This window comes from Myotis nattereri (genome assembly GCF_964212035.1).
Source record: "Myotis nattereri genome assembly, chromosome: 15".
Taxonomy (NCBI): Eukaryota; Metazoa; Chordata; class Mammalia; order Chiroptera; family Vespertilionidae; genus Myotis; species Myotis nattereri.
Genome location: NC_138090.1, coordinates 13,363,857 through 13,390,374, shown reverse-complemented (window position 1 = coordinate 13,390,374; position 26,518 = coordinate 13,363,857). Strand labels below are relative to the sequence as shown.

At 48.0% G+C, this 26,518-nt stretch overlaps 1 protein-coding gene across 1 annotated transcript in view; it reads left to right on the top strand.

Moving 5' to 3' along the window:
- The window catches only part of RANBP10 (RAN binding protein 10), a 52,398-nt gene that overhangs the window by 2,784 nt on the left and 23,096 nt on the right, over positions 1 to 26,518 (top strand). The window contains exon 3 of the mRNA XM_081107603.1: positions 16,383 to 16,435. Coding sequence (XP_080963729.1) covers positions 16,383 to 16,435 — 53 coding nt within the window. The remainder of the gene's footprint in view (positions 1 to 16,382; positions 16,436 to 26,518) is intronic.

The following is a 26,518-nucleotide window of genomic DNA, read 5'->3' as shown; positions in this document are numbered from 1 at the left end:
GAGAGAGAGAGAGAGAGAGAGAGAGAAAGAAAGAGAGAGGAGAAGAGAAGAGAAGAGAAGAAGAGAGAAAGAGAGAGAAAAATCCTCACGTGAGGATTTAAAAAAGCACAAAACACTGCGAAAACAGTTACAGTATAGACTGAAATGTTGGTGCTGGAGTCTCATATTGCCAAGGAAACTGAGGAGCATTTTTTAAACTTGTAGGGAGGAAAATGGATTGTTTTCTCTGTAACTGAGTGAGAGAGAGAAAAGAAAAATTTTTCAGAAGGGGAATGTTGAAACGTAGACACCTAGAGTCCTTCATCTAACTTTAACATTTCAGTTGTAAGTAGATCTTGCTGGAAAGGCCCTGTGTCTTGTTAGATTGCCTTACTTAGGTGTTGCTACAAAATGAAAGAGTTGGGCATCTTTTCTCAGCTTTTGTTTTCAGCATTTTTACATATGGTAACTGTAGCCAGTGAGCTAACCTGGAACCCTCAGTTTGTTGTTGTTAATCCTCACCTGAGGATATTTTTTTCCCATTGATTTTTTAGAGGGGAAAGGAGGGGGTTGGGAGGGAGGAAGGGGAAGAGAGAGAAACATTGATCTGATAGACACATTGATTGGTTGGCTCCTGAACTCAAGCTGACCCCTACCAGGCTGGGGATCAAACCTGCTACCCAAGTATATGCCCTTGACCAGAATTAAACCCTTGATCCTCCTGTGCAAGGGCTGATGCTCTAACCATTTAGTACACTGGCCAGGGCAGGAAACCTCAGTTTTAAAAAGGTGCAGGTGGTCATGTATGCCTTGGTAGCCTGCTTCAGTTGACTACTGTCAAATGGCAAATATATGTACATCCCATCATGGTCTCTTTATAGAATTCCTGAAAGCCTTGTGGCTAGGGTGTAGCCAGTTGTTGGTATGGGCTAGGTGTGGTTTCGAGGAGACCTAGTGCAGTTACAGAACAATTATCAGCTTGCTTCCTGTTTCCTGTCAATGTTGGAGGTGTGTTTCTGACCCGGGTTTGGTCCATGACCCAGGTGTTGGCTGGTGGTGTAGCTTTTTTGTATTATCTAGTTGATCCTCACAGTGTCCTGGAAAGTGTGTGGAGCTGATGATGATGTACCTATTTTGTGGATGAGCCCTGAGCCCCTGGGATGTTTGGTGATCTTTCCTGGCCTCAGGGCTTAGGGTGTGCAATAGAGTAGCTTAACTTGTCAGATGTCCTTGCCTGCTCCCAGACATGTGTCTCCATGTTGCTGCTGCCTTTCCTCATTGCATTCCTTCCCTGAGGAGAGTGATAGAATGTCCATTTAGATTCTTAGGGGATCACAGTGTTCTTAGGGGACAGAACTAAAAGGTGCCAGACAAGTGTGGCATGCTCTGACTGGGCTTGGTTGACTTACACCTCATTGAATCTGTAAACTTGTTTTTCTGTTGATTTGAGTGTGGGCTTCTTTTGTAAAAGATATTTATGAACCCAATTGTCAGTGTCAGTATTTTCCAGAACGGCCTTTGTTCTGCAATATCTTTTGTAGAAAAACATCCTCTGCACACTAAGCTCATCAAATTAGAAAGGTTTCTTTTTAAAGTTTCATAGAAAATTTAATCAGACCTACTGTGTGCCAGGCCCATGCTAGCTGCAGGGAGAACAAAGGTAAAGCCAGCACAGGCCAGCCTTGTCCTCAGGGAGCCTGTGGCCTACTCAGTAGAGAGTGGACTGAAAGACTCTATAAGAGGAGGCAGAAACTGGGCATGGTCTTGAGGGACAAGAGTTTCCCAGCAGGTGAGAACGTTTGGACCTAAAATGAGTTAGGTCGGTAACTAGCTTGTTGTCAGGTTTCTGGACTTTCTGGGTACTCCCCAAATAGAGAGAGAGTGGAGAAGGAGGGACTGTGTTTGAGCTAAGAGCTTAGCACAGACTGATGGAATTCAGATACTTTTTGCAGAGTCACCGGAGCTGGGAACCCCAGGAGCAGGTCTGGTGGGGTGAGGAGACATCAGAGCCCTGCCACTGGTGCCAGGAGATAAGGGCATCTGGGTTGATCGTGTTAGGAAGCCAAGGAGGCCCTGAAGCTGAGGGTCCCTTGAGGAAATGACTTGCTCAGTCAGAGTTTGTGGACCTTTGGGTGTCCACAGCAGTTAGTGATGACACATGGAGGGTGTGGCTGACCAGGCTGACAGATGCTCCAGGGTGACCCTCAAAATAGATTGTAACATCATCCCAGTGGTGGTGGCCTTCTGACATGTGATGGGTGGCTCTACTCAAGAACAGCAAGCCTGGGCTAGAGCACTGGATAGAGTTGTGGGACTCTCCTCTGTAGCCGGTGCCTAGGCCCTAAGAAGGGCCTCTGGCCACAGCCAGCCTGCCCTTGCTTGCACTTGCAGGGACTTCCTTTGGCCAGGCAGCAGTGCATCCATCCATTAATTCTACACATCACAGTGAGGCACCCATTGTTTTGTTCCAGTCCTCGGCCTGGGCCCCAGGAGCTCAGGCATGAGGTCTGTCTAGAGAGGAGGCAGATGTGCCTGTACACTGGAACTCACAAAGTGGTGTAGAAAAGGCCAATCAAGGTATTTTATACCCAAGGTTGGACTCCTCTTGTACCTGAGAGTTTGGGGAAAGCTTCATTGAAGAGGTGATGATTCTACATCTGGAAGGAAGAGTTAGAGGGTGCCATGAACAAAGTGAGAAGCAGATATTTCAGGCAGAAAGGTGCATAAAAAGATGTGGAACACAGAACATGAGCAGGCAGGGGCCAGATCAGAAATACTTTCTGGCCCTAACCGGTTTGGCTCAGTGGATAGAGCGTCAGCCTGCAGATTCAAGGGTCCCAGGTTCAATTCCAGTCAAGGGCATATATCTTGGTCGCGGGCACATCCCCAGTAGGGAGTGTGCAGGAGGCAGCTGATCAATGTTTCTGTCTCATCGATGTTTCTAACTCTATCTGTTTCTTTTCCTCTCTGTAAAAAATCAATAAAATATATTAAAAAAAGAAAGAAAGAAATACCTTCTGTGCTGTGGCCAAGCAGCATGGGCTTTATTCTGAATGCAGTAGCAGGGTATGAGGACTTTGGATCTGTTCACACTTTTGAGAGTGGAATGGGGAGAAGAGACTCTTCTGGTCTGGGTTAGCCAAGCCCCTCTGGCTGAGAGTCCTGGCCAGTGGTGGGCCAGTGGCTTAGGTTCCTTGACTCCATGCTTGGTTTTCCCACGGCAGATGACTTTTTTCTTTCTTGGCTGGCATTTATTTTGCATGGAGAGCTGCAGAGGTGGGATGTTGAAGACTGATAGCTAGAGAGGCTTCTCAGAGGTGAAAGGACTTCCTATACAGCTGTTTTCTGGTATTTTGGTTTTACCAAGACAACAATGAAGACAACGCTGTCTGTGATTTTCCATGGCGACCCAAAGAGCTACTCATTCAATGAAGACCTCACCTGCCACAATTCTGGTTTGGAGAGCCACTTCGGCTCAGGTCCTCTTGCTTATGTCTGGTCTCTGCATTGTCCAGTGCTGTTGAGAAGTTTGGCACTCAGCTGTGGACCTGGGGAAGGCCTTGTCCTGTCTGCCCTGAAAAGTAAGTGCTGTCATTGCCTAAGGCAGGTACAGGTGGCAGTTGTGCCCTGTTCTCCCTGACTGCCCCGACCACTGATGGCATCGTGGGCAGATGCCGGGCTGTGGCTGCATCTCTCCCTAGTAACACATTGCACTGTTCTGGAGACATGGAGTATTTGGGCTCTGGGGCATCTTGGAGTATTGTACTGCTTGTGTTGGGGGTTAAAGCCCAGGTCTATTTGGATATGGGGTGAGAGGTCTGAAGTCCACGTGGTATCCATTTTTCTGGTAGGACCTGATCCTGCTTAGAGCATATGTGGGCCTCCCTGGGACCTCCCTGCCCAATATATGTCACCATCTGGTTTCAACTGCAGGCTGAGAGTGGGGAGTGTGTGGCTTCTTTCTTTATAACTGGGTACTTTCTTAGTCAAGGATTAGTCTCCAGAGAAATTTCTAAATTTCACTTCACACTGCACCCTCCCTTTCCTGCCCCCCATTTTGTTCTTTTGTGTGTGTTTGTTTTCTGAAATGTTTGGTCTTTTCTTTAGATGGGTCACCACGTAAGAGAGATTCCCTGTTAGAGGGAAAGTGGGAGCTGGAGCATAGGAGGATGGACTCAGCAGCTCTGCATGGCAGGCACAGTGAGCCATCTTATCCCGGTGTCATTGGGAAGGAATGAGGGCTCCAGAGTGGTTCCCTGTAGTCAGGGGTCAAGTTGGAAAGAAGGGACTGATCACTGGGAAAGAGATGGATAACGTGGTGTCTAAATGCAAGGCTGTCCTCTGCCTCTTCAGAAATTCTGTTCAAAATTCACATAAAATATCATTGTAGCTCCAGGATCCTCAGTATTTGGTTGTAATTGAAATGTAAGATCATGGCTCTATTGCTAGAAATGAGGCTAGAGGACTTGGTGGTGGAACACAGCCCAGTTCATTTGTCGTGAAGGGGCCAGAAAAAGATGCTCTGGGCAGTGTAGGGAAGTAAGGGAGGGGCTGGGTAAGGTTCTTGCACCCCTCTGAAAGGCTCTCTTCCTTTCTGACCTCTTGGACCTTAGAGATGGCCTGGGATGCCATGGCCGTTTAAGTTCTGGATGGCAGGTGAGGCTCAAGTACTCCCACTGCCCCTCAGCTTTCATGGCGAATGTTGCTGGTCACAGCATTCATTCTTGTCCAGACAAGAGCCCCGGAAGTTTTTTCACTGCACAATGCAGCAGGCAGCTGCTATTTTTTGGTCAGAGTTTCATATTGAGATAAAACCGACTGGCCTTCAGGGTGGGGGCAGTTGGAAGATAAGAGGTGGAGAGAGGAGACGGGCAGTTGTGCCCAGATGGTCTGAGGGCCCCGCTCGCGTCTTCTAAAGGACATTGTTGAGGTGGAGCTGAACTAAAAGCAAAGAAGCAGAGGGATGGTTTGTTGAGTAGAACTGGTTGTGACCCAGTTTACAAAACAATGTGTCTGAAATTGGCATGCGGTATTTTATAGAATGCTCTCTTTTTTTAAAAAAATATATTTTATTGATTTTTTACAGAGAAGAAGGGCGTGAGATAGAGAGTCAGAAACATCGATGAGAGAGAAACATCGACCAGCTGCCTCCTGCACACTCCCCACTGGGGATGTGCCCACAACCAAGGTACATGCCCTTGACTGGAATCGAACCTGGGACCCTTGAGTCTGCAGGCTGACACTCTATCCACTGAGCCAAACCGGTTAGGGCTAGAATGCTCTCTTACTAACTGTTGTGCTAGGAGTTTATCAGTAGTTATAGTTGCTTTAAAAATATTTCTTTAATCCTCACCTAGAGATATTTAAAAAATATATAGATATGTTTATTGATTTCAGAGAGGAAGGGAGAGGGAGAGAGATAGAAACATCAGTGTTGAGGGAATCATTGACCAGTTGCCTCCTGCACACCCCACAATGGGGATCGAGCCCACAACTGGGGCCTGTGCCCTGACCAGGAATCGAACCGTGATCTCCTGGTTCATAGGTCTATGCTCAACCACTGAGCCACACTGGCTGGGCCCAAGGATATTTTTTCCATTGATTTTTAGAGTGGAAGGGGGTGGAGAGGGAAAGAAACATGAACACGAGAGAGACACTTCAATTGGCTGCCTCCCCCTTGCACCCTGACTAGGCCAAGGGTCCAACTTACAACTGAGCTACCTGCTCTTGACCGGGAGTTGAACCTGTGACACTTTGGTATGTGGGTTGATGCTCTAACCTCTGACTTAAACCAGCCAGGGCATAGTTGCTTGTTTGTTTTTTAGCCAAAATGCATTTTTATTTTATCTATAGATTAATTTTTTAATTATAAAATAATACATAGGATCTTTCAACACCTGACATAGTTACATTAAAAATGGACAACAGAGGGGAGGGGGGTTTAGATAAATACAGGTGATTGCCATTATGTATGTTGTATCATTTAAGGCCAGTGCAGAAAACAGAAACCATTCCAGATATTTTAAGTGGAAAGTGATTTAATACATGGAATTTGATGTTTTCAGAATCATTGGAATAGAATTTCCGTGTAATGGTGGGCTAGGTTACTGGAATAAGACCCTCTGCTGAAAATAATGAAAGGTGTTAAGTTACACATCAGCAAACTCAAAGCCAATTTCTGGATGAAGACTTGTAACTAGAGAGTTAAGGGTTAATGTCTGAGTAGCTAAGAGCATTTACCATGTCCACACTCAGCTGTGCACCAGCTCTGTAATTACACAGAGCCAGAGAGGTAGAGGATAGGGGCCAGAGCTTACTAGAAATGGGATCTGGTGGCACCCCTTTCACATTAAGCTGGTGTGCCTACTGGCTACCTCTGGTTAAGGCCAGTATATTTGGTTTTTGAATGTGGCAGCCAGCCTCTGGAAAGTCAAGGCTTGGTACTTGAGATTCTGTCTGCCTTTTAGGGAAGGAGCCAGAACCCAGGTATGTGAGTAACCTGCCTACGGCCACCCAAGCGGGCTGGTCTGTTTCTTTCTGTCTGTGGGCTCCTGGGTGTTTGATGGTGCTGGTGACAGTGGATGCATGAGCTCTCCTGACCCACATTCAGAACAGCCTTATTTCCTGCAAAGCATATCCTGACTCAAAGCCCCTTTGCCTTCAGGCCTCTTCTTCCTTGGATGGTGCTCATGCTGAGTTCATTCATCTCTGCCCCTCCTGTCTTTGTGGGCCTGCTATCTTTTGGTGGATGGGATGATGCTCTAACCAACTGAGCCATATGGGACTTCTTTTTTCTGGCCCTGATGTGAGGCCAGAATACTCTGAGACCAGAGTTGGGCTCAGTGGGTTACTGGGTGGCTTTCTGGCAGAGGGTGAGGGTGGGGGTGTGGCTGCTGGAGGAGCAGCTTGCACACAGTAGCCAGTGTTGTGAACTGTGACTTTAAGCAGCTCCATCAGACTATGAAATAGAATCCCCAGCACCAAATAGCCCTCATTTCAAACTTAAATGTCAGTCGGTGTTTTTCCTGAAATGTCTCTGAGGGACCATTTTTATAACCATGGTCCCTGAGATCTCTGTTGTGAAGCTGTTGATTTCTTTATCTGGGGCAGGTTCTGATAGGAACAAGATTGGCGGCTTGCTGAGCTGTGGCTAAGGTGTTAGATGTCAAGATGAAGCTGTCAGATGAGATTGCAGTACCTCCTTGGGGGTCTGGGGCAGGGGCAATCGTGACTGGCCCTTTCACCAGAGAATGGCAGCGGAGTTGGTACTTTCCTGAAACCCCCAAAAGCCTCCAGCCCTAAGGCTGAAGACCTTGTTGCCTATCTCCTCTTTGTCACTCCCACCAGAGCTCTGTGGGCCTGGATACATCCAGTTGATAGAGCTTAAATTAAAAATTATTACGTCCCATAGTAATTGGTTCATATACCTTATGCAACATTTATTAAAAGTGCCTATGAACTTGCCAGCCCATAAAATCCACCTTCCCTCTAAGAAATTGATAGACAGTAAAAGGAGCTAGGTCTGTGTTTTTCACTCTTGTCAACTGCTGTGTACTTGTAGTGATGACTTCATTTTTTTAAAAAATTGATTTCAGGCCCTAACTGGTTTGGCTCAGTGGATAGAGTGTTGGCCTGCGGACTGAAGGGTCCCAGGTTCGATTGCGGTCAGGGGCATGTACCTTGGTTGTGGGCACATCCCCAGTAGGGGGTGTGCAGGAGGCAGCTGATCGATGTTTCTCTCTCATTGATGTTTCTAACTCTTCATCCCTCTCCCTTCCTCTCTGTAAAAAAATCAATAAAATATGTATTAAAAAATATATATAAAAAAAATTGATTTCAGAAAGAGGAAGGGAGAGAGAGGAGAGAAAACATCAATCAGTTGCTTCCGCATGTGCTCCAACTGGGGATGGAACCCGCCACCTTTTGGTGGGTGGGACAATACTCTAACCAGCTGAGCCACATGGGACTTGTTTTTGCTGCTCCAGATGTGAGGCCAGAATGCTCTGATGCTTTGCACTGTGCTCTGTGCCAAGGCCTACTCGTCTTATCTGGGAAAGCCAGATGAGGTTCATGCTGGCACACAGAGCCAAAGAGGTGTTCTTGGTGACTCTTCGTGTGTGTGTGTATGGTAAACTATATATAGCATAAAATATGCTATTATGACCATTTTTCAGTGGTTCATTCAGTGGTATTTTTTTCCCCAGTGGTATTAATTACAGTCACAATGTTGTGCAACCACCACCACTATCTATTTCCAAAAGTTTTCCATCATCCCAAACACAAACTCTGTACTCACTAAGCAATAACTCCCCATCCCCCCTCTTCTCAGCCCCTGGTAACCTTTTATTTACTTTCTCTCTTTGAATTTGCCTGTATAATTCATATAAGTGGAATCAAACAATATTTGTCCTTTTACATCTGACTTTTTATTTCACTTAGCATAAGGTTTTCAGGGTTTATTGATGTTGTGGCTTGTATCAGAGTTTCATTCCTTTTTATGGCAGTATGTTAATACCACATTTTGTTCATTCATCTATTGATGGACACAGGTTTTTGTCATCTTTTGGCTCTTGTGAATAATGGTGTGAAGAACATTGCCATACAAGTGTCCATTTGAGTCCTTCCTTTCTGTTATTTTGGGTGTATACTTAAGAGTGGAATTGCTGGATCCTTCTATGTTTAACTTTTTTTTTTTTTTTATTAGTTAAGATATTACAAATTATGTTTAACTTTTTGAGAAACCACTTTTTTCCCATAGTGACTACACCATTTTACATCTCCACCAGCAATGTATGAAGGTTTCAGTTTCTTTCCATCCTCACTAATACTTGTTATATATATTTTTTATCCTCACTTGAGGAAATATATATGTACATATATTTTTTTTCTTAGTATGATTTTATTGATTTGAGAAAGAGAAAAACATCAGTCGGCTGCCTCCTGCACGCCCCCTGGGGATGTGCAGGGGACTGAGCCCGAAACCCAGGCATGTGCCCTGACCAGGTGCAGGAGTCGATGTTTCACCACTGAGCCACACCAGCTGGGCATGACTGTTTTTTGTATGTTTATCTTGTATCCTGTGACTTTACTGAGTTTGTTTACCAGCTCTTGGAGGCTCTCTTTGTATTTGGGATTTTCTATATATAGGATCATGTCATCTGCAAATAGAGATCATTTTACTTATTCCTTTCAATTGGATGCCTTTTGTTTCTTTTCTTATCCAATTGCTCTGGCTAGAACTTCCAGTACAGTGTTGAATATCAGTGGTGAAAAATCTTGTCTTGTTTCTGATTTTAGGGGAAAAGCTTTCAATCTTTTGCCATTGAGATTGTGAGCTGCAGGTTTCTCACAAATGCCCTTCGTCATGGTGAGGAAGTCCCTTTTTAGTCATAGTTTTCTGAGTGTTTTAATCATGAAGGGATGTAATGGGATTTTGTCAAGTGCTTTTTCTGTGTCCATTGAGATGATCATGTGGATTTGTTTTGCTTGTTCTATTAATGTGGTTTATTATCAACTACCCTTGCTTTCCTGGGATAAAACCCACTTGGTCATGATGTGTAATCCTTTTAATATGTTGTTGGATTTTGTTTGTTACTGTTTTATTGAGGATTATTGCATCTTTAGTCTTTTTTTTTTTTAAATATTTTATTGAACATCTTTAGTCTTAAGGCACACGTTCTGCAATTTCCTTTATTTTGTTTTTCTTTTTTTAAAAAGAATTTTTTTGTTGATTTCAGAGAGGAAGGGAGAGGGAGAGAGAGATAGAAACACCAGTGATGAGAGATAATCATTGATTGGCTGCCTCCTACTCACCCCTTACTGGGGATTGAGCCTGCAACTTGGGTATGTGCCCTTGACCAGAATCGAACCTGGGACCCTTTTGTCCACAGGCCAATGTTCTATCTACTGAGCCAAACTGACTAGGGCTTTTTTCTTTCTTTTTGTAAGAAAGCTGAGTACAGCTGCTTAAAAAAAAATTTTTTTATTTTAGAGAGAGAGGAGGTGGGGGGTGCGGTGGGGGGAGAGAAACACCGATTTGTTGTTTTACATATATATATATATATATATATATATATATATATATATATATTTTAATATATTTTATTGATTTTTTACAGAGAGGAAGGGAGAGAGATAGTTAGAAACATAGAGAGAAACATCTATCAGCTGTCTCCTGCACATCTCCTACTGGGGTTGTGCCCGCAACCCAGGTACATGCCCTTGCCCGGAATCGAACCCGGGACCTTTCAGTCTGCAGGCCGATGCTCTATCCACTGAGCCAAACCGGTTTCGGCCTTATTTATATTTTTATTGGTTGCTTCTTTTATGTGCCCTGATCAGAGATCCAACCTGCAACCTTGGGACGATAATCTAGCCAACTGAGCTACCCACCACAGCCTGTATTTTCTTTCTTTCTTTTTAAGTTATAAAAGAGAGTTTATTTAGAAAGTTACAGAGGTAGTAGAAGTGAGCCAGCTGGGCTGCCTGTGCTCAGGAAGTAAGTTACAGAGGCAGCAGGGCCCTTGGAGCTTAGGAGGAAGAAAGACAAAGGTAAATTGCCTGGGGGCGGGGGGGGGGGGAAGGCACAGGCGTGCACCCGGGAGGGAGAGTGCACCTCTTTTCTTTTTGTGAATATATTTCTATTGATTTCAGAGATGAAGGGAGAGGAAGAGAAAGATAGAAACATCAATGATGTAGGTCATTGATCGGCTGCCTCCTGTGCCCCCCACACTGGGGACTGAGTCCACAACCTGGCACGTGCCCTGACTGGGAATCGAACCATGACTTCCTGGTTCATAAGTTGACGCTCAACCACTGAGCAACACCAACCGAGCCACCTCTTTTCTTTTAATGTCTTTTTAAAAAAATATATTTTTATTGATTTTAGAGAGGAAGGGAGAGGGATAGAGAGATAGAAACATCACTGATGAGAGAGAATTATTAATCAGCTACCTCCTGTATGCCCCCCAACCGGGGATTGAGCCCACAACCCAGGCATGTGCCCTTGGCCGGAATCGAACCCGGGACCCTTCAGTCCACAGGCCGATGCTCTATCTACTGAGCCAAACGGGCTAGGGCCTTTTAATGTCTTCTTGATGGCATTAATTGGTGTTGTAGGTCTACCCCATCTTGGCTGGCACCTGGATATAGCACATTTGCAACAGTACACAGACATTCTGCCAAGAATTGGGGTCTCTAGATCAGAGCTGAGACGGAGCTTAGGAGGCCATTAATCCAGTTTTTCCTCTTCTGATAGGGAACCTGAGATAGGGAGTGACATCCAAGACCCACAATACTGAGTTAGGCTGGAGTGTCTGAGGCCAGAGTCTGGGGTGTCCCCAGACCCCTGCTGTAAAGTATTGCTGTCACTTGAAAACTCTTCAGGTGCTTCTCTTCAGGGGGCAGGAAGGGAATGCCAGAGGGACTGGATGGGGAATTACAGCAAAGCAATGGTCTCCTCCCCCCCTTGCCTTGTTCTGCGTCTCTGGAGGGTGTGAAAGTCCAGAGGTCCAGTTTCTGAGGTCCTGTCCTCTGCCCATCACCAGGCCTGCCTGGGTTGTGAAAGAATCGCTCGCCAATTGGAGCTAATGTTGATCCTGTGTCATTGCAGCAGGGTTCCCTGAGTGTGTGCTCTGGGTCGTGCTTGGGATGCTCCAGGTGCCATGTGAACTGGAGCACCAGCTCCTCCACTGAGCAGGGATTTTGACCATTTCCTGCGGCTCACTCTTCCGCCCTCTTGTCCAGGCTCAGGGAACTGGGTGTACTGAGGAGCTGACCGTGAGACCCGGTACACCAGTGTAGCCCTTTGGCTCTGAAATGGGTGAGAGCCAACAACCTCAGTGTGCGGCCATCAGCTGACTCTTGAAATGATTTTTCTATGACTATCAAAGTAATTTGTTTTAATTGTAGAAAATCTGTAAAACCAAAGAGGGAAAAAAAAAGAAGAAAGCTGACAAGTGTGCTCACATTTCTCCACATGACTGCAGTGGTTTCAGCAGACAGTTGCTTTTGTGGGAGAGTCAGCAGAGGGGGTGGAGGGTAGTGTGGGCCGTAGAAGCCACCAGGCAGGTTCTTCTCCAGGGCCCCAGTTCAGCCCCGCTGGCTGCCGTGGATGGTGAGAGCCTCAGGGTGGACCTGGCTGTTTGGTCCGCCAAGGGCCTTTGCTGCAACTGCTGCTGCTCCTCCGCTGCTCTGTGGCGGATCTGAAACCACCTTGGCCTGAGCAGCACCCGCTTGCTGCCTCTTCTCTCTGGAGCCCAACAGAGGGGCAGAGTCACTCTTCTAACTCTAGGGCTTGTTGTGGTTTGGGCAGTGAAGGGTCGAAATTGAGAAGGTAGAGCCGACTCATGGCCTCACTGCCACGAAGAGCTCATCTGTTATCTCTCTATACTTACTGGCCGCCTCACCTCTGACCAGTGGTGCTTCTTCCCCATATTGCTGCATTTTGTGAGGGGGTAAATAATTTTCTCCCTCAGCTCCTCAGATATACCCTGCTGCTTGAGAAGCGAGCCCTGCTCTGGCTGGGTGGCTCAGCTGGTTAGGGCATCATTCTGATAATACAAGGTTGTGGGTTCAATCCCCAGTCAGGGCATATACAAGAATGAAGCAATGAGCCGAAACCGGTTTGGCTCAGTGGATAGAGCATCGGCCTGCAGACTGAAGGGTCCCAGGTTCGATTCCGGTCAAGGGCATGTACATGGGTTGCAGGCACATCCCCAGTGGGGGATGTGCAGGAGGCAGCTGATTGATGTTTCTCTCTCATCGATGTTTCTAGCTCTCTATCTCTCTCCCTTCCTCTCTGTAAAAAATCAATAAAATATATTTAAAAAAAAAAAGAATGAAGCAATGAGTGTATAAATAAGTGGGACGACATATCGATGTTTCCCTCGCTCGCTCTCTTTCTCTCTCCCCCTCCTACCCCTTCCCCCTTCCTCCCTCTAAAATAAAAAAGAAAGAGAGAAAGCACAAAAAGAGAAGAGGGACCCAGTGGAGACGGGAAGTGTGGGAAGTTTAGCTTTGTCTGTTCCAGCCACCTGCTCGGGGTGAGTGCTCTTGTTGCCTCACTCCCAGGCGTCCAAGGCAGCCTGTATGTTAGGTTAGTGGTTCTTAGCACCACCTGACCCGTTACCAAGAAGGAAACAAATGCTCACTTCCTTTCAGCTCAGCAATCCCAAGTAAACAGGCTTTTTTAAAGATAGCAAATTTCTTTTAAAAAATATATGTTTTTATTGACTTCAGAGAGGAAGGGAGAGGGAGAGAGATAGAAACATCAATGATGAGAGAGAATCCTTGATCAGCTGCCTCCTGCACACCTGCTACTAGGGATCCAGCCCACAACCCAGACATGTGCCCTTGACCGTAATTGAACCTGGGACCCTTCAGTCTGCAGGCCGACGCTCTATCCACTGAGCCAAACCAGCTAGGGTGAGGCATTTGTTTTTCGGTGTTCCAGGATCCAGGCCTTCGAGGATGGCTTGCTTTCCTTTATTAGATTCCGATGCTAGAAGAGCCTCCAGTGCATGCGCTAATGGACAGTCATCCACCAGCAGCCCTTCCAGCTGTGCTCAGGTGCTCCTTTGTCTGATCCCGTTCAGTGGCTGCACTGAGGGCTCTCTGGACCATGTGACATGCCCTTGGACAAATGGTGAACTCAGAGGCAGAGGTTAGATTTGAACCTGGGTCTGTCTGATACATTTGCTGTGATGCAGGTGTGTTTCCTGTTCAGATGTTTGTGCACAGTGTAAATGCCAGGTCTAGAGCAGAGCTGGAGAAAGGCCGCTACTTACCACCTGACTGGCTAAGCACTTGGGCTCTAGACTTTCCACGCGGGTCTCAGAGAATTGCGCTTTCTTTGGTGGCTGGTTGTGTTGGGCAGTGTCCTGGGCAGCTTCTTCCCCATCCAGTAAGTTCACCATGTTCTCAAGAGTACTTGGCCCTTCCATGTCTCTCCATTCCACTGCTCCTGGCCTGTCCAGCCCTGTCATCTTCCAGTGGATGATTTTGGAAGCCTCCAGTTTTGCCTCTTGGATCCATTTTCCAAATATCAGCTATTTGATCAGCTGTATCCTTTCTAAAGCACTTGAGCTTCTCATTGACCTCCCATGAAACTCAGACTCCTTAAGCCAGCATGCAGACTGGCTGGGAATAGCCTGTTTCCTGCTTCAGCTTTGGCTCTTTTCGGTCTGCCCAGGCTGTGACCAGCTACCCTGAACTTTTTGCAGTTCCTTGACCGTGGGCTGCTTTCTTGCCTCCGTGTCTCAGCACATTCTGCTGCTTCTGCATGGAACACACTCCTCTTTTTCCTCTCATCTCCTTTACCAGGTTTTGGCCCAGTCTTCACTTCCTCTGGGAATCCCCGGGTCAGTGTGCCCTGATTCTCTGGCCTGCCCCTGATTTGACACTGGAAACCATTGGAGAGCAGGGACTGACTCCAAGCCTCCACTCTTCTGTCCAGCAGCATACTGGGCACAGAGGATCTTTGTGGAATGGGTGAATGATTGCAAGGGTCTCTATCACACCTGTTTTTACTGAATTACTCAACTTTCGCAAGGACCCAGCAACCCATGTATTTTCAAGTGCCACCAGAGATTAATAGAGGAGCAATAGTGTCAGGGTGACTTCCTGATATCATTCTTTCTGCTCCTTAGATGCAGAGGTACTACTGTATATGTCCAGGAGAACATTCTTGGGTTTGGGGCTTTTGTATGCCCTTTCCTTATTGTCTCGGGGCTTTTGTATGCCCCTTCCTTTTGCTTCATTCTTGGCAGCCTATTGGTGAGCTGGGACCACATTGGTCCAGAACTTAGCAAAGCACAGCACGTTACCCATTGTTGATTGAGAGGAAGCTTCAGGTCTGCTTAGATTTTTCTTGAGTGGATGGAGAAGTGAGCTTCCCTCCTCCTGTGGTCACTTGCTTTGTGGTTGTAAGTCATTTAATCTCACAGCTCTGCAGGCAAGTGGCAGCAAGAGGGGAGAATAGTACGCGGGGTGTTGTAGTTGAGTTCAGGGCTCACTTATCTGTCCCATAGCTCTGTTATGACCTCATACCAGCTAGAAACTGAGGTTCCCATTGAAATGTGGCTGGGAGAGAGCCTGTGACTTAGCTGATAAGGTTCTTCACCAGCCCACAAGAGGACAAACCTCAGGGATTTGTTGAATGTCCATCATGTGCCCAGTACTGCTGTGACTGCTTTTTCTCTGATGGCTGGGACTTCTTCCTATAGCCCCCGCATCCTGAGGTGGGTGGCAGACATTGCATCTGTTCTGTCCACTGTGGCATAAGACATAGGGTTGGAGCCTGTAAACGTAGGTTCCATCTCTTGGGCTTGGATGTTTGGGTTTGGGGTGAGAGCAGAACATCGATCAGCTGCCTCCTGCACACCCCCTACTGAGGATGGAGCCCACAGCCTGGGCGTGCGCCCTGACTGGGAATCACACCAGCACACTTTGGTGCATGGGATGACGCCCAATCAGCTGAGCCACACTGGCCAGGGCTGAAATTATTTTCCTAATTTTCTTTATAGATTGTTCAGTGTTAATGTATAGAAACACAACTACTTTTTGTGTGTTAATTTTGTATTATATTCTTAGAAGTTGATGACTTATTTCTCTTATTTAAGTTTTTGGGGAAATACCTCACCATTTCTTTGTGCACTACCAACATTTAGATTAAAAAAATCTGTTTATTTCCTTTTTTGGCCTGCGCTCTCCTGAGTGTCACTGAGATATCCTTGGCAGAATTGCCTAGCTTGGGCCCTACCTTGCTGTCGGTGGCTTAGTTGTTGAGGCACCTGGGGTGAGAGGAGTGAGAAAGTGGGTCTCAGGGGCCTCACACACCACCGTCCCCTATTTTCGGATGATTGGGGAGGCCAGCAGTGATGTGTGGGGTGAGAGGGCATTGAGTTTAGAGAAGAAGCTCTGTATGAGGGTCTTGAAGATCCTGTAGAGACCCGGCCTGGCTGTACTTTTTCCATGTCCTGGTCCTTGCTGCACAGTGGCTTGTCCCTGTAGGATGGATCTTGAATTGCTCTGCCAAGCACTGTACGAGATTGAGCACAATCTGGGGAATAGATTTTGCCACCTCAGCTCGAGCCAGAAACAATGGGAATGGAAGCAGTGATTTCAGGAAACTTCCCTTTGAAACTTGAAGCCAGTGGTTCCTGGTTACAGGTACTACCTGCTGATTCTTCAGCTGCTTAAGGCATTGAGATGATAGATGATTTCCATTGGAAAATCAAAATATAAAGGTTCCCCAAGAACCACTAGTATGTTAAAAGAGTCTCTACATTCATTGCTTTTTCCTGTTTTTCTATTTTTTATTTTTTTTTTTACCAAGAAGTATTTGAGAAGGGAATTGCATAATTATCTATTAACCAAACTTTTGTGTGTGTGCTTTTTTGAAGGTACATGGGAATAGGACTCTCAGCTCAAGGTGTCAACATGAACAGACTTCCTGGTGAGTCACTGGTTAAGAGATCATTTGTCCTGCTCTCCTGATCCATTCTGTGCTGAGAGTCATGGTGGCAGCCAAGAGGGTGGAGAGGACTTTGCAAGCCAAGCCATTGGGTAGACGATTCTAAAAGGTGGCCATTGGGCCAGGATGGTATGGGCTTCCATTCCAACAATTAATTGACAAGTGATTGTCACTCATGGAATTTGAACTGTTTGCAGTCAGAACCAGTGACCTGAGCTTGTTGTCAGTGGGGACACACCCCAGTAGCCTTCACTCCCATTGGCCTTTGCTTGACCATCCTGGCACTCGGGCATATACAGGGAGTAAGACTACTGCCAACACTGGCTCCTTTGTTACTTCACCATGTTAAAGATCAAAGTCTTTATGTGGCCTCCCACATGGAACATGGTGAGGCAGTTTCGTAATAAATGGGAGGATGTGCACGAGACTTGAGTTGAAAGCAGCCTCAGATTTGTGGAAGGTTCTGGGCCCTGCAGATGGGGCTCCTCCACCACTTAGGCACCCTTTCAGCTATTTTTTTGCCAGTGGTTCTTACCCAGTCTTGGGCTGAGCTCAGTTGAGGGGGGAGAAGCCCCCAGCAGAAGCTGGTGGGTTCCAGAAGATGGTCCTAAGTCCATTTGTCCCTTGAGCGGCAGAAGGTACATGGTGCAACCTGCCCTCACACTGTCATGGAGACAGGCAAAGTCCCTGTCTTTTTGCCCTGGTCCTCTCTACTTTTTGTGTCTGTGACACAGAGAAGGCAGCTGGCTTTTTCCAAAGAGGGCTCTTAGTCCTGCCTTTTAGGAGTCCTTAGAAGAAAAGTTTGTGAGGAAGGAGCGGGCCAAGTGTGGAACTGAAGCCACTTTTCTTATGGTTCTTGATTTGGTTGAGTGAAACCAATAAGAACAGATGATGGCCCGGCCTGAGTGAGAGCCTCTACCCCTTTCTCTCTGAAGCAAGTTCTTCTTAACTATAGGGGATAACCTTCTTCTCTCTCTCTGCTTCCCTCCCCCCTCTCCTTTCTTCCTCCAGCCTGGGCAACTCGTTTCTCTGGTTTCTTTTGGGTTTTGTTCCTGATTAGAACTGACAGTAGCTGAAGTGAAGTAGGTGTGGAGGAGGCGGAGGCAGTTCTCACCTTCCTTGCGGGATCCAGAAGACTCTAGTTTGGCCTGTGAATGGTTGGGTGTACTTTGCCAGGCCCTGCAAGTGCAGTTAAAGGGTAGCTGGGGGGGACCCTTCAGGCAACTTACTCCTCTGTCTCCACGCTGTCTTTGAGCAGCTCACACCTCCAGAAACCTCAGTGCTTTGTGAACCTGCTTGGCCCAAACTGAGGTTATCTTCCTGCAAAAATCAGATCCTCATGTGTTCCCTCTCTGCTGAAAGTCACTGTCTACCCTGCTCCCAGGTGTGACTCCTCAGTGATCTCCATGCCTTCCTTTCCCTCGTCCCATGGTTCTGCCACTCCCCAAATGTCTCTTCAATCTGGCCCCCTTCTCTATTCCTCCTGTCATTGCCTCCACCGGGCTGTGTCCATGGCCTCCTGATTGAGCACTACTTTAGGCCTCTGCTCTCCACTCCCTGGTATACTCTGCCCCTTGCCTGCTTTGTGCCTCTGATCCCTCTGGCCAGAGGACACAGACCCTGCAGGCCCTGCTCAGTTTCTTCTGCCACCTCTGCCCTCCACACACACCACATACCAGCATGTCTGTGTGGAACCCCAAACATGCTGCAAACATTCCCTACTCTGCCCCTTTTTGTCCTGGGGTGTCCTTCCTGCCTGTGACCCTCTGTGCAACCTTGACTGACCCCTTCAGCCCTGATCTCATCTTGTGATGACACTTGTCACCTGCTTCATGTGACTTTTTTACATTTACCCGGCCATGTCCTTGCTGGGTTGTGAGCTTGTTCAGACTTGGACCACATCTTTTTTATTATCACTCTCCCAGAGTGAGCACAGATGTACTTGGGCTGTGAGAAGCGGCCATTCCTGCATTTTGTTGTGCTCAGTGCAGTGGCTTTAGCAAGCCAAGTGTGGTGGAACCAATCTTGAGTCAGGTCCCCACTGGCTTGCAGCCTGCCCTCAGCCAGAAGCCTTCGTTTGAAACTCAACCTTCCCACACTGCCCTAAGGATTGTGGTGCTGAATGTGTGTGAGGTCTCTGTCACCACCTTCTACCTGTAGGGGGGAATGGCTATCCCCCCTTTTCTGTATGTGAAGGCTCATTGTCATTGAACCAATTACTGGCTCACATTTAGTCACGGGAGGAAACAGACCTCTAGGGCTATGGTGGAGCAGTGGTTAAGAACACGGACTCTGGAGCCCCGCTGTCTGCATTTGCGTCCTGGAAGCTGTGTTACCTGGAGCAAGTTACTTCTTTGTGCCTCAGTTTCCCCATTTTAAAATGGAAGTGATAATAGTACCTAACTCATATGGGATGGCTAGAGGATTAATTAATTCCTATATAGTGCTTATAATAGTGCCTGATACAAACAAAGGGTACATAAATGTTAGCTATTGTTATTGAGAAAGGTATTTTTTTCCTACCTGACGAAGGAAGTACCTGTACATTTAAGTTTCTTTTATGAATGTTTGTATATCAGGTACACTCACCTGGAGTCAAATGTCAACATTTTCTCTCCAGTGCTTATGTTTTCTGGATTTGAGGACACATGTTAGCTGGAGTTGAATTATGGAGAAAGGACAGCATGGCAACCAAAGTCAGGATGTTGATGTTTCAAGTGTTCTCTCTTTTTTTTTTTTTAAAGGAGGCCACTGTTAATGGGTATGGGTTTCTTTCTTTCTTCTTTTTTTTTTTTTTAAATATATTTTATTGATTTTTTTGCAGAGAGGAAGGGAGAGGGATAGAAAGTCAGAAACATCAATCAGCTGCCTCCTACACACCCCCTGGGGATTTGCCCGCAACCAAGGTACATGCCCTTGACCGGATTCGAACCTGGGACCCTTCAGTCCGCAGGCCGACGCTCTATCCACCGAGCCAAAACAGTCAGGGCTCAAGTGTTCTCTTGTACTGGCTCAGCAGGAGCCTCTAGGGCGGTCAGGGGCAGAGGGCTGCTGTGCGGCTGCGGGGCAGATGGTAACAGAGTGCCTCTCATGTGAGGCTGTGGTGCTCAGACTTTCCTGGGAGCCGATGGGCAGGTCTTAGCTTGCACGGTCAGAGGTTTCTGTTGGAAGATGTGGAAGTTTGATTGTTTACATTTCGTAAGGTGTTTTTGGCCTCCTTAAGCATGAAACCAAGGAACAGGTGTGGCCTTAAGTAAGAATGTCAGAACCCTTGGCTAAATGGCTTGGAAGCAGGACAGGATGATCTGCAGGCAGGTGAGTGTACCTGCAGCCCCACCCATCAGTGAGCTGGCAGTGAATGGCAGCGGCTGGAATCCTTGGATGGGGAAGCAGGGAGGAAAAGTCAGGGGTGTGGATAGAGGGTAGGGTTTTGGCTTCTCCCAAACTTGGGTGCATTGAGGGGGGCGAGGGTAGGACAGATCTTCCTTCTGGGAGACTCAGGCTGTGTAGATAGGCAGCCCCATCTGCATCAGAGCTGGGCAGCTGGTAGCTTTCTCCTTTGCTGTTTCTGTGGAGGCAGCTGTTCTCTTGCTGTGGCATATAGTACTTTAAAATAGGTTTTGTTTTTTATTGATTTCAGAGAGAGGAAGGGAGAGGGAGAGAGAGATAGAAACATTAATGATGAGAGAGAATCATTGATTGGCTGCCTTCTGCATAACCCCTTACTGGGGATTGAGCCTGCAACCCGGGCATGTGCTCTAACCAGATCAAACCGGGAATCAAACCACAATCTCCTGGCTTAATGGGTTGACGCTCAACCACTGAGCCACACTGGCCAGACTGGCATATATTACTTTAATTACTACAACCCCTCAAAGGAGAACCCAGGCGCATGGACGTATACTTTCCTTGAACTGTTGAAAAAGAAGCAGCAGTAAGAACCACAGCTGGGGGTTAGGAGTGAAGGGCATAGTCCCTGAAGCAGATGCCAACCATGCCTTGGGGTGGGGTTGGGGCAGAAGGACTGACTCCCTTCTTTCCACAGTATGAGCCTGCTCAAATGAGCATCTTTTCCTTCCCCTAGAGCTTTTTTACCAAGCCTGCTCTAAGTGGGCTATTAAGAGCATGACCCTGTGTGAGTGCCCTGCTTCTACCGGGTGGGACAACTTCTGCACACAGCTGATATTTCACATCTGCCTGTGCCACGGGAGAGCAACAGCAGATAGCAGAGATCAGGGCAGAACAGTGGGGGTCTGTGCCAAGGTCACGGGGACCTAGGGTAACCTCTAGGTGGTGTGGCAGGCACTGACAGTAAACAACAGGGTGTTGTTTCATGTCCTTTCTCCCTATCCTTGATGGGTACAGCGCATGCAGTGTAAGGTATCTCAATAGCAGGTGGGTTTGCATAGTAGATGTCTTAGGGATTATTAGCACGTAGGTGGGTTTCCTGTAGTCTGGAAATGCTATTTTTGTCTGCACCCACCAAACAGGTACTGCTTCTGTCCCACTCCACGTAGGCTGATTACCCTTGTTGCTCACAGCTGATGTGCCCCCTCTGTGCCCACCTTTAACCACTGCCTCTCTTGGAGCATCTTTCATCCCAGAATCTACAGTGCTTCTCAGGGGTCTTCTCTGGGGTTGCTCAGTCCCAATCTCCATGAAGGTAGCCATGCTTCTTTCCAGCTGGGTGGGTTGAGCTATCAGGGCCCCCATGGACTTCTGTGTGTACCTCCTCCTGACCTTGGCAGAGCACCTGGGAACAGGCCTTGGAATGACAGTAGGTGCTGTATAAGCCTCCCAGGTGAGTGCCAGGTTGGTGGAGGAAAGAAGCCAACTGGTGATGGCCCTGCAGTTCAAGCCTATCGGGGTCTCACGGCGGCCCTGCCTCGAAAGGGAGCAGCCAGGAGATTCTCCAAAGCCACTGGGCAGCTGCCCAGGACGAGGGCTATGGGAAGATAGGTTGGGGTTTGTGTGCCTGGGGCTGCCCAACCCCTTGCTGCCTTTTTCGTTTTGTTCCTCTGTCAGAGACATCCTTGGGAAGAAACCTGGACGGGGTCGACACCCAGAGGCCTTGCATCTCTGGCAACAGGGTCTGTCTACTGGTCAGTCCAGAACAGAGGGTGGGCCCAAGGACTAGGTAACTGGTCAAAGCCCTTGGTGGGTCACATGGTGGTTAATGGTGCCGGTGCTGCAGGACCCGCCGTGGCCCCTGCTGCAGAACTTGTTTCTTGTAAGAGGCCCTCTGCTCCCCTACTGCTCCTCCCCGGGCCAGCAGTGCCCTTGGCCCTATGGCCAGCCGAGCCCGTGTTCCTTTCCTGTGGGGCGCTTCCCTCACCTACAGGGAGACCTGTATTACCACAACATTCCAGGGCTGCTTGGAAGCCTTTTGAAATGACGTGACTCAATCAGATCTGGAAATTACTACTCCTGGGCTTGGGGGTTTCTTATCCTATTTTCTTCTTCCAAATACATAGAGATAAAGATTCTGGATTTAAGACTATTTTTCAGGGCAGGTTAAATCTTGAGATAAGAGGTTTCATCGACAGCAGAGGGGCCAGTTCTGAAACCCGAGTTTGTCAGTCTCTGAAAACAGATTCTCAAGTGTCCTGTGTGGCTGGAGGCAGGGGCCACATCAGGGTGGAACTGAGTAGGGACCAGTTACTGCTCATCCCTTTGCCTTCGTAGTGCGGGGCAGAGGGAGACTGTATAGGGGCCCTGGAAGCGTGGCACACTATGTCTGAGCCTCCTTTTGGGAAGGGTTTTGTGCATTTCCATCTCTCAGGATCTGGCAATATGTGCAAAGTCACAGGCTCCTACATTACCAGGGAGTTACCTGTCCACTGGCTTTCCCCAAGGTTCATAAGGAGCTCAGTGTAAACAAGGAAAAGCCAAAGCCAACCCCAGAAGAGACATACCAAGCCTGGCAGCTGAGGTTGCACCTCAGTTCTGTGGGATAGTGCCACCCCTTTCTAAGCCTGATTCAGCATGGATGACAGACCCAGCCTGTCCTATGGGAACCTGAGGTGTAGGCGAGTAGTCCTGCCAGATGTGCCAGATGCCGTATGAGCCATGTCCTAGCCAGACCCAGCTAGACTCATCTGGCTGCCCCTGAGCTTCTTCTGCCGTCAGGCATTTGTTTCCTTTGCGGCGGGGGAGGAGTGCGACTTGTGGAGGCCCCTTTATATACTAGTACAGGTGCTGGTGTGCAGTCCCTCACCCTGCCCAGGTTTCAAGTTGACACCTGGCTCCGTGTCAGAGTAGGGCCTGGGTGCCCCTACGAGGGCAGGCTCCACCTGGTGTCAGCTCCCTGCCTCAGCATTTTTCTCCTGCCCTTTTTACCATGGCCTTCATTCTGAGCACCATGAAGAGAAGGATCCAGGGAATCCCCTGCTTCTTTGTCCTAGAGTTGTCCAAGGCATCATTTTAAGATTGTGCTAATCCTGGTCCCATGGCTTGGGGTAGCAGCCATGTGAGTGCTGTGATAGGCCTTCCCTGATGTCACCCTACAGCATTTGCTGAATGAAACACTTGCTTTTGCTTTCCCATTACCCACTGTTGAGCTCTTCCAGGCATTGCTCTTGTCAGAGTTTTAAAGATACTTGAGGTTATGGGAAAGGCATCTGTCTGATCGATTTCTGGGGAGAGACAGCTGTGAGTGGGTAATCACCCTTGAGAAGCAGCTCTGCCATGAGGTCCTCCATGACATGTGCACTCTCTCCTAAGCAAGCTAGCCCAGCTCCTTTCCTCCATTGACAGCCTCAAGAGTAACATTCGGAGAGCCACTGGGCATGGCTCTTGAGCTCTACTAAGTGCCCTACAGTCAGGTGGCCTCCCCAGAAAACTGGGAACCAATAAGAGTGGAGCAGGCCTGGGGCTGCTGTTGGTGGGCTGTCAGGAGAGGTGGATGATCCTAGCTCCACCTGTGCCCGCTCCTTCAGGGAAACGGGGAGAAGGAAGTCTGTAGAACCCAGGCTTGATCACTGAGCTAGTGTTAGAGACGGAGAGGGAATGAAAACTCGCAGGTGAATGCCTTCTGTGGGCTGGTGTTCCATGTCCATTCTTATTTAATCCTCCAACCAGCCTGAAAGAGTTTAGCCAGGAGAACTATAGGGGCTAAGAAGTGACAGAATGGGGAGTCAAACCCAAGTCACTTTGACCTCAAAGTCCACTGATGACCAGGATCTATTTATTGGGGAGAGATGGCTGGTTTGGAGGCCTGGGGGGCAACTGTTAGGCTGTCTTTATGAACATGACATGGGTTGGACTCTGACCTGGTCAGCCATGGGCCAGGACCAGAAACTATTGGGCAGGCACAGCACCGGCTCCCTCCCAGTATTCTGTGCTAATATGCTGATGATGCGAAATCTTTCCACTTGGCAGTAGGAGTCCTCTTTATTCCAGCTGCCCTGGGACTGAAGCTCTTGATGTGTCCTGGTGGATGGAAGTGGCATAGGGTGGGCTCCTGGAACAATCATGCTGGAGTCCCTGGCACCCCCATGGGGAGTCTTCTACTCTAGGACACTGTAACTGGGGGTGGCATCTGGGAGTTCCAAGGTGATAAAAACCATTTCCTCAGCCACCCCCACACTTCTCTGACTGGGACTTGCCCTCTGAGTGATGATGGAAGGGGAAGTGGATGGTGCCAGAGCATCTGAACTGGGCACCTGGGGCCTCCTGTCTCCTGGCCTGAATGTGGCTTGGCTTCTTATTGCATCATTGGCATCTGATGTGACAGGGGATAGGCTTTTCTGTGGGGGCGTCAGGCTGGCTACCCATGAGTTATTTCTGGGAGTGACAGGCCCATTCTCTCTGAAGAGGGAAGAATGGTTAGTAGGGTGGCACTCTCTGTCAGTGTCGTGCCCATCGTGTAGCTCTAAACATCATCTGATCCACAGCCACTTGGTCCTGACTCCCTGCAGGGCCTGGCCCTGGCAGCTGTGTCCCCTTGTTTTCTTCTGGCCCTCACATCCCACTGTCCTCTGAGATAGCTGTCCCTGGCCCTGTGGTGAGGGTCACAGTTTTCATTCCTGGGCCCATCATTCCAGTCTCACATGGGGCCCATCCAGAGAGGGGTGACCACACATGCTGCCAGGGCCCACGCTTAGCAAGTTGCTGACTTTGGCTCCAGGGTAGGAGTGGGGGGTAGAAAGGGAGGTCCAGTTCTGAAGCAGAGGGTGGTGGGGCTGGAGGGGAGGTTTATCCATGCAGAGATATGGGAGTGACCTTAGTTGTTGGCTCCTGTTAACGGGAAGGGAGACTTAGAACATGGATTCTTCTAGAGCTGGTAGAGATATTTACGTCACCTGTCCTTTTCAAGATGAGGTAACTGAGACCCAGAGAAGTTAAATACTTACCCAGAGGTAGAGCCAGGTCTGCAGCCTGGCTACAGGCCTCTTTCCAGGGCCCAGAAGTAGTTTGTATAAGTAGAGGCATGATGCATGCAGACAGCATGCATCTTTTTTCCTGGAAAAACAAAGAAAAAAGACAACAAAATTCCTCACAGTCAAGCCCAGGATTGCCCACAGATGGTGTGTCACAATGTGGTCAGACACATTGACAATCTTGTGCTTCCGGTTTCTTGCCAGCCCTTGGCCACTTTTCCCTTTTCATTTCAACAAACATTTCATGAGCATCTACTACTCATGGGTAGTCAAATTAGCTTCCTGAGTGATGATCCCCGAGAAGAGGTCTGCTTGATGAGAGAATGAACAGGTATGCAAGGTGGGTCAGCTGGTATGCAAGGTGGGTCAGCTGGTATGCAAGGTGAGCAAAAAGATGCTTCGATGTGGTCGCTTTCATTAGAGAACTTTGGTTGCTTCAAGGGAGAGAAACCCATCTATAATCAGCTGTTTCACCAGACCTCAGGCAAACAGGAGCCAGGTCCCTCTCTCTGTATCTCTCTTTTGCCTCTGCTTTATGCATATTAGCTTTCGTCTGTCAAACTAGCTTTCTACCTCAGGTTTCTACTTCCCTTGTAGAAAAATTCCAGGAAGATCTGTGATTGATCAATCTTGGGCCATCCTGGTAGAGAGAGAGGGGGGATTACTAGGATTAGCAGTTCCCACTGAAGCCACAGGATGGGTGCAAGGGAGGAGCTACTTCTTAAGAGAAGGTGAGTGCTATCTCCCAAAGAAGCAGGGATCTCAGACAAATCCTAGCACTCCTTCTCCTACTCTGTTCTTGTGGACCTGGGGGAGGGCACCAGGAGGCTTTGTTCCCAGTCCCTTCTCAAAGTCCACAGAACCCAGCCAAACACTGATAGGGAGTAGTGTTGGTCAGGTCAGCCAAGCTTGGGGTCCAGAAACCTTGTAGGGGTACCTGAAGTTTTTTCTGATGGAGCCCATCTTGAGGAACCCATGCTGCTCTACTTTTAGAGCATCTTCCTCTTCCCTGTGTCTTGGGGGACATCTCAGGAAGAAGGAGGTGGTCGCTTCACCCTCGTGGTACCTACTTGGTGCTCCCTCAGAGGAAGGAGAATCGAGCTTCGGAATAGTGTTATCTCTAAGACCACAGGCTTCCTGCAGCCTCTCAGTGCCTCAGTTTCCTCACCCCTCAGATGGGGGTTATCACACCTACTGATTGGTTTGGAGACTCAGAATGTTTCTCCCAAGTACACACCTATGGCCCTTTGATGGTGATGTCTAATTGCTACCCCTTCATTTTGTGGAGAAGGGAACCAAAGGTCTGAGGAGGTAAGTGACTGCCCAGAGCCTGCCATCTTGGAGGGACAATACTTTCAGGCCACACTGGCTGCCCTGGCACTTAGGGCTACAGTGTGTTTTTCTAACAGAGGCCAGACCACTCTGTAGGACCCTAGCCTGAGACTGACAACAACTGGCTACAAAATGTGCAACTGTGGCTAGGCCTTGGTCTTATGGTTTTTCTCCCGTTTGCCCAATTTCTAAGAGTAGCAGTGGAGAGAAGGTTTGTCGAGGGTGGGGTGACTGAATTCATTTACAGTAACTTCATGCCCTTTAACATCTCGTCTATTTTGGGCTTCTGATGCCTTTCTCTTGTGCTTGTTCTGACCTTTCTAATCTTTGACTAGCCTGAATTTTACTCCCA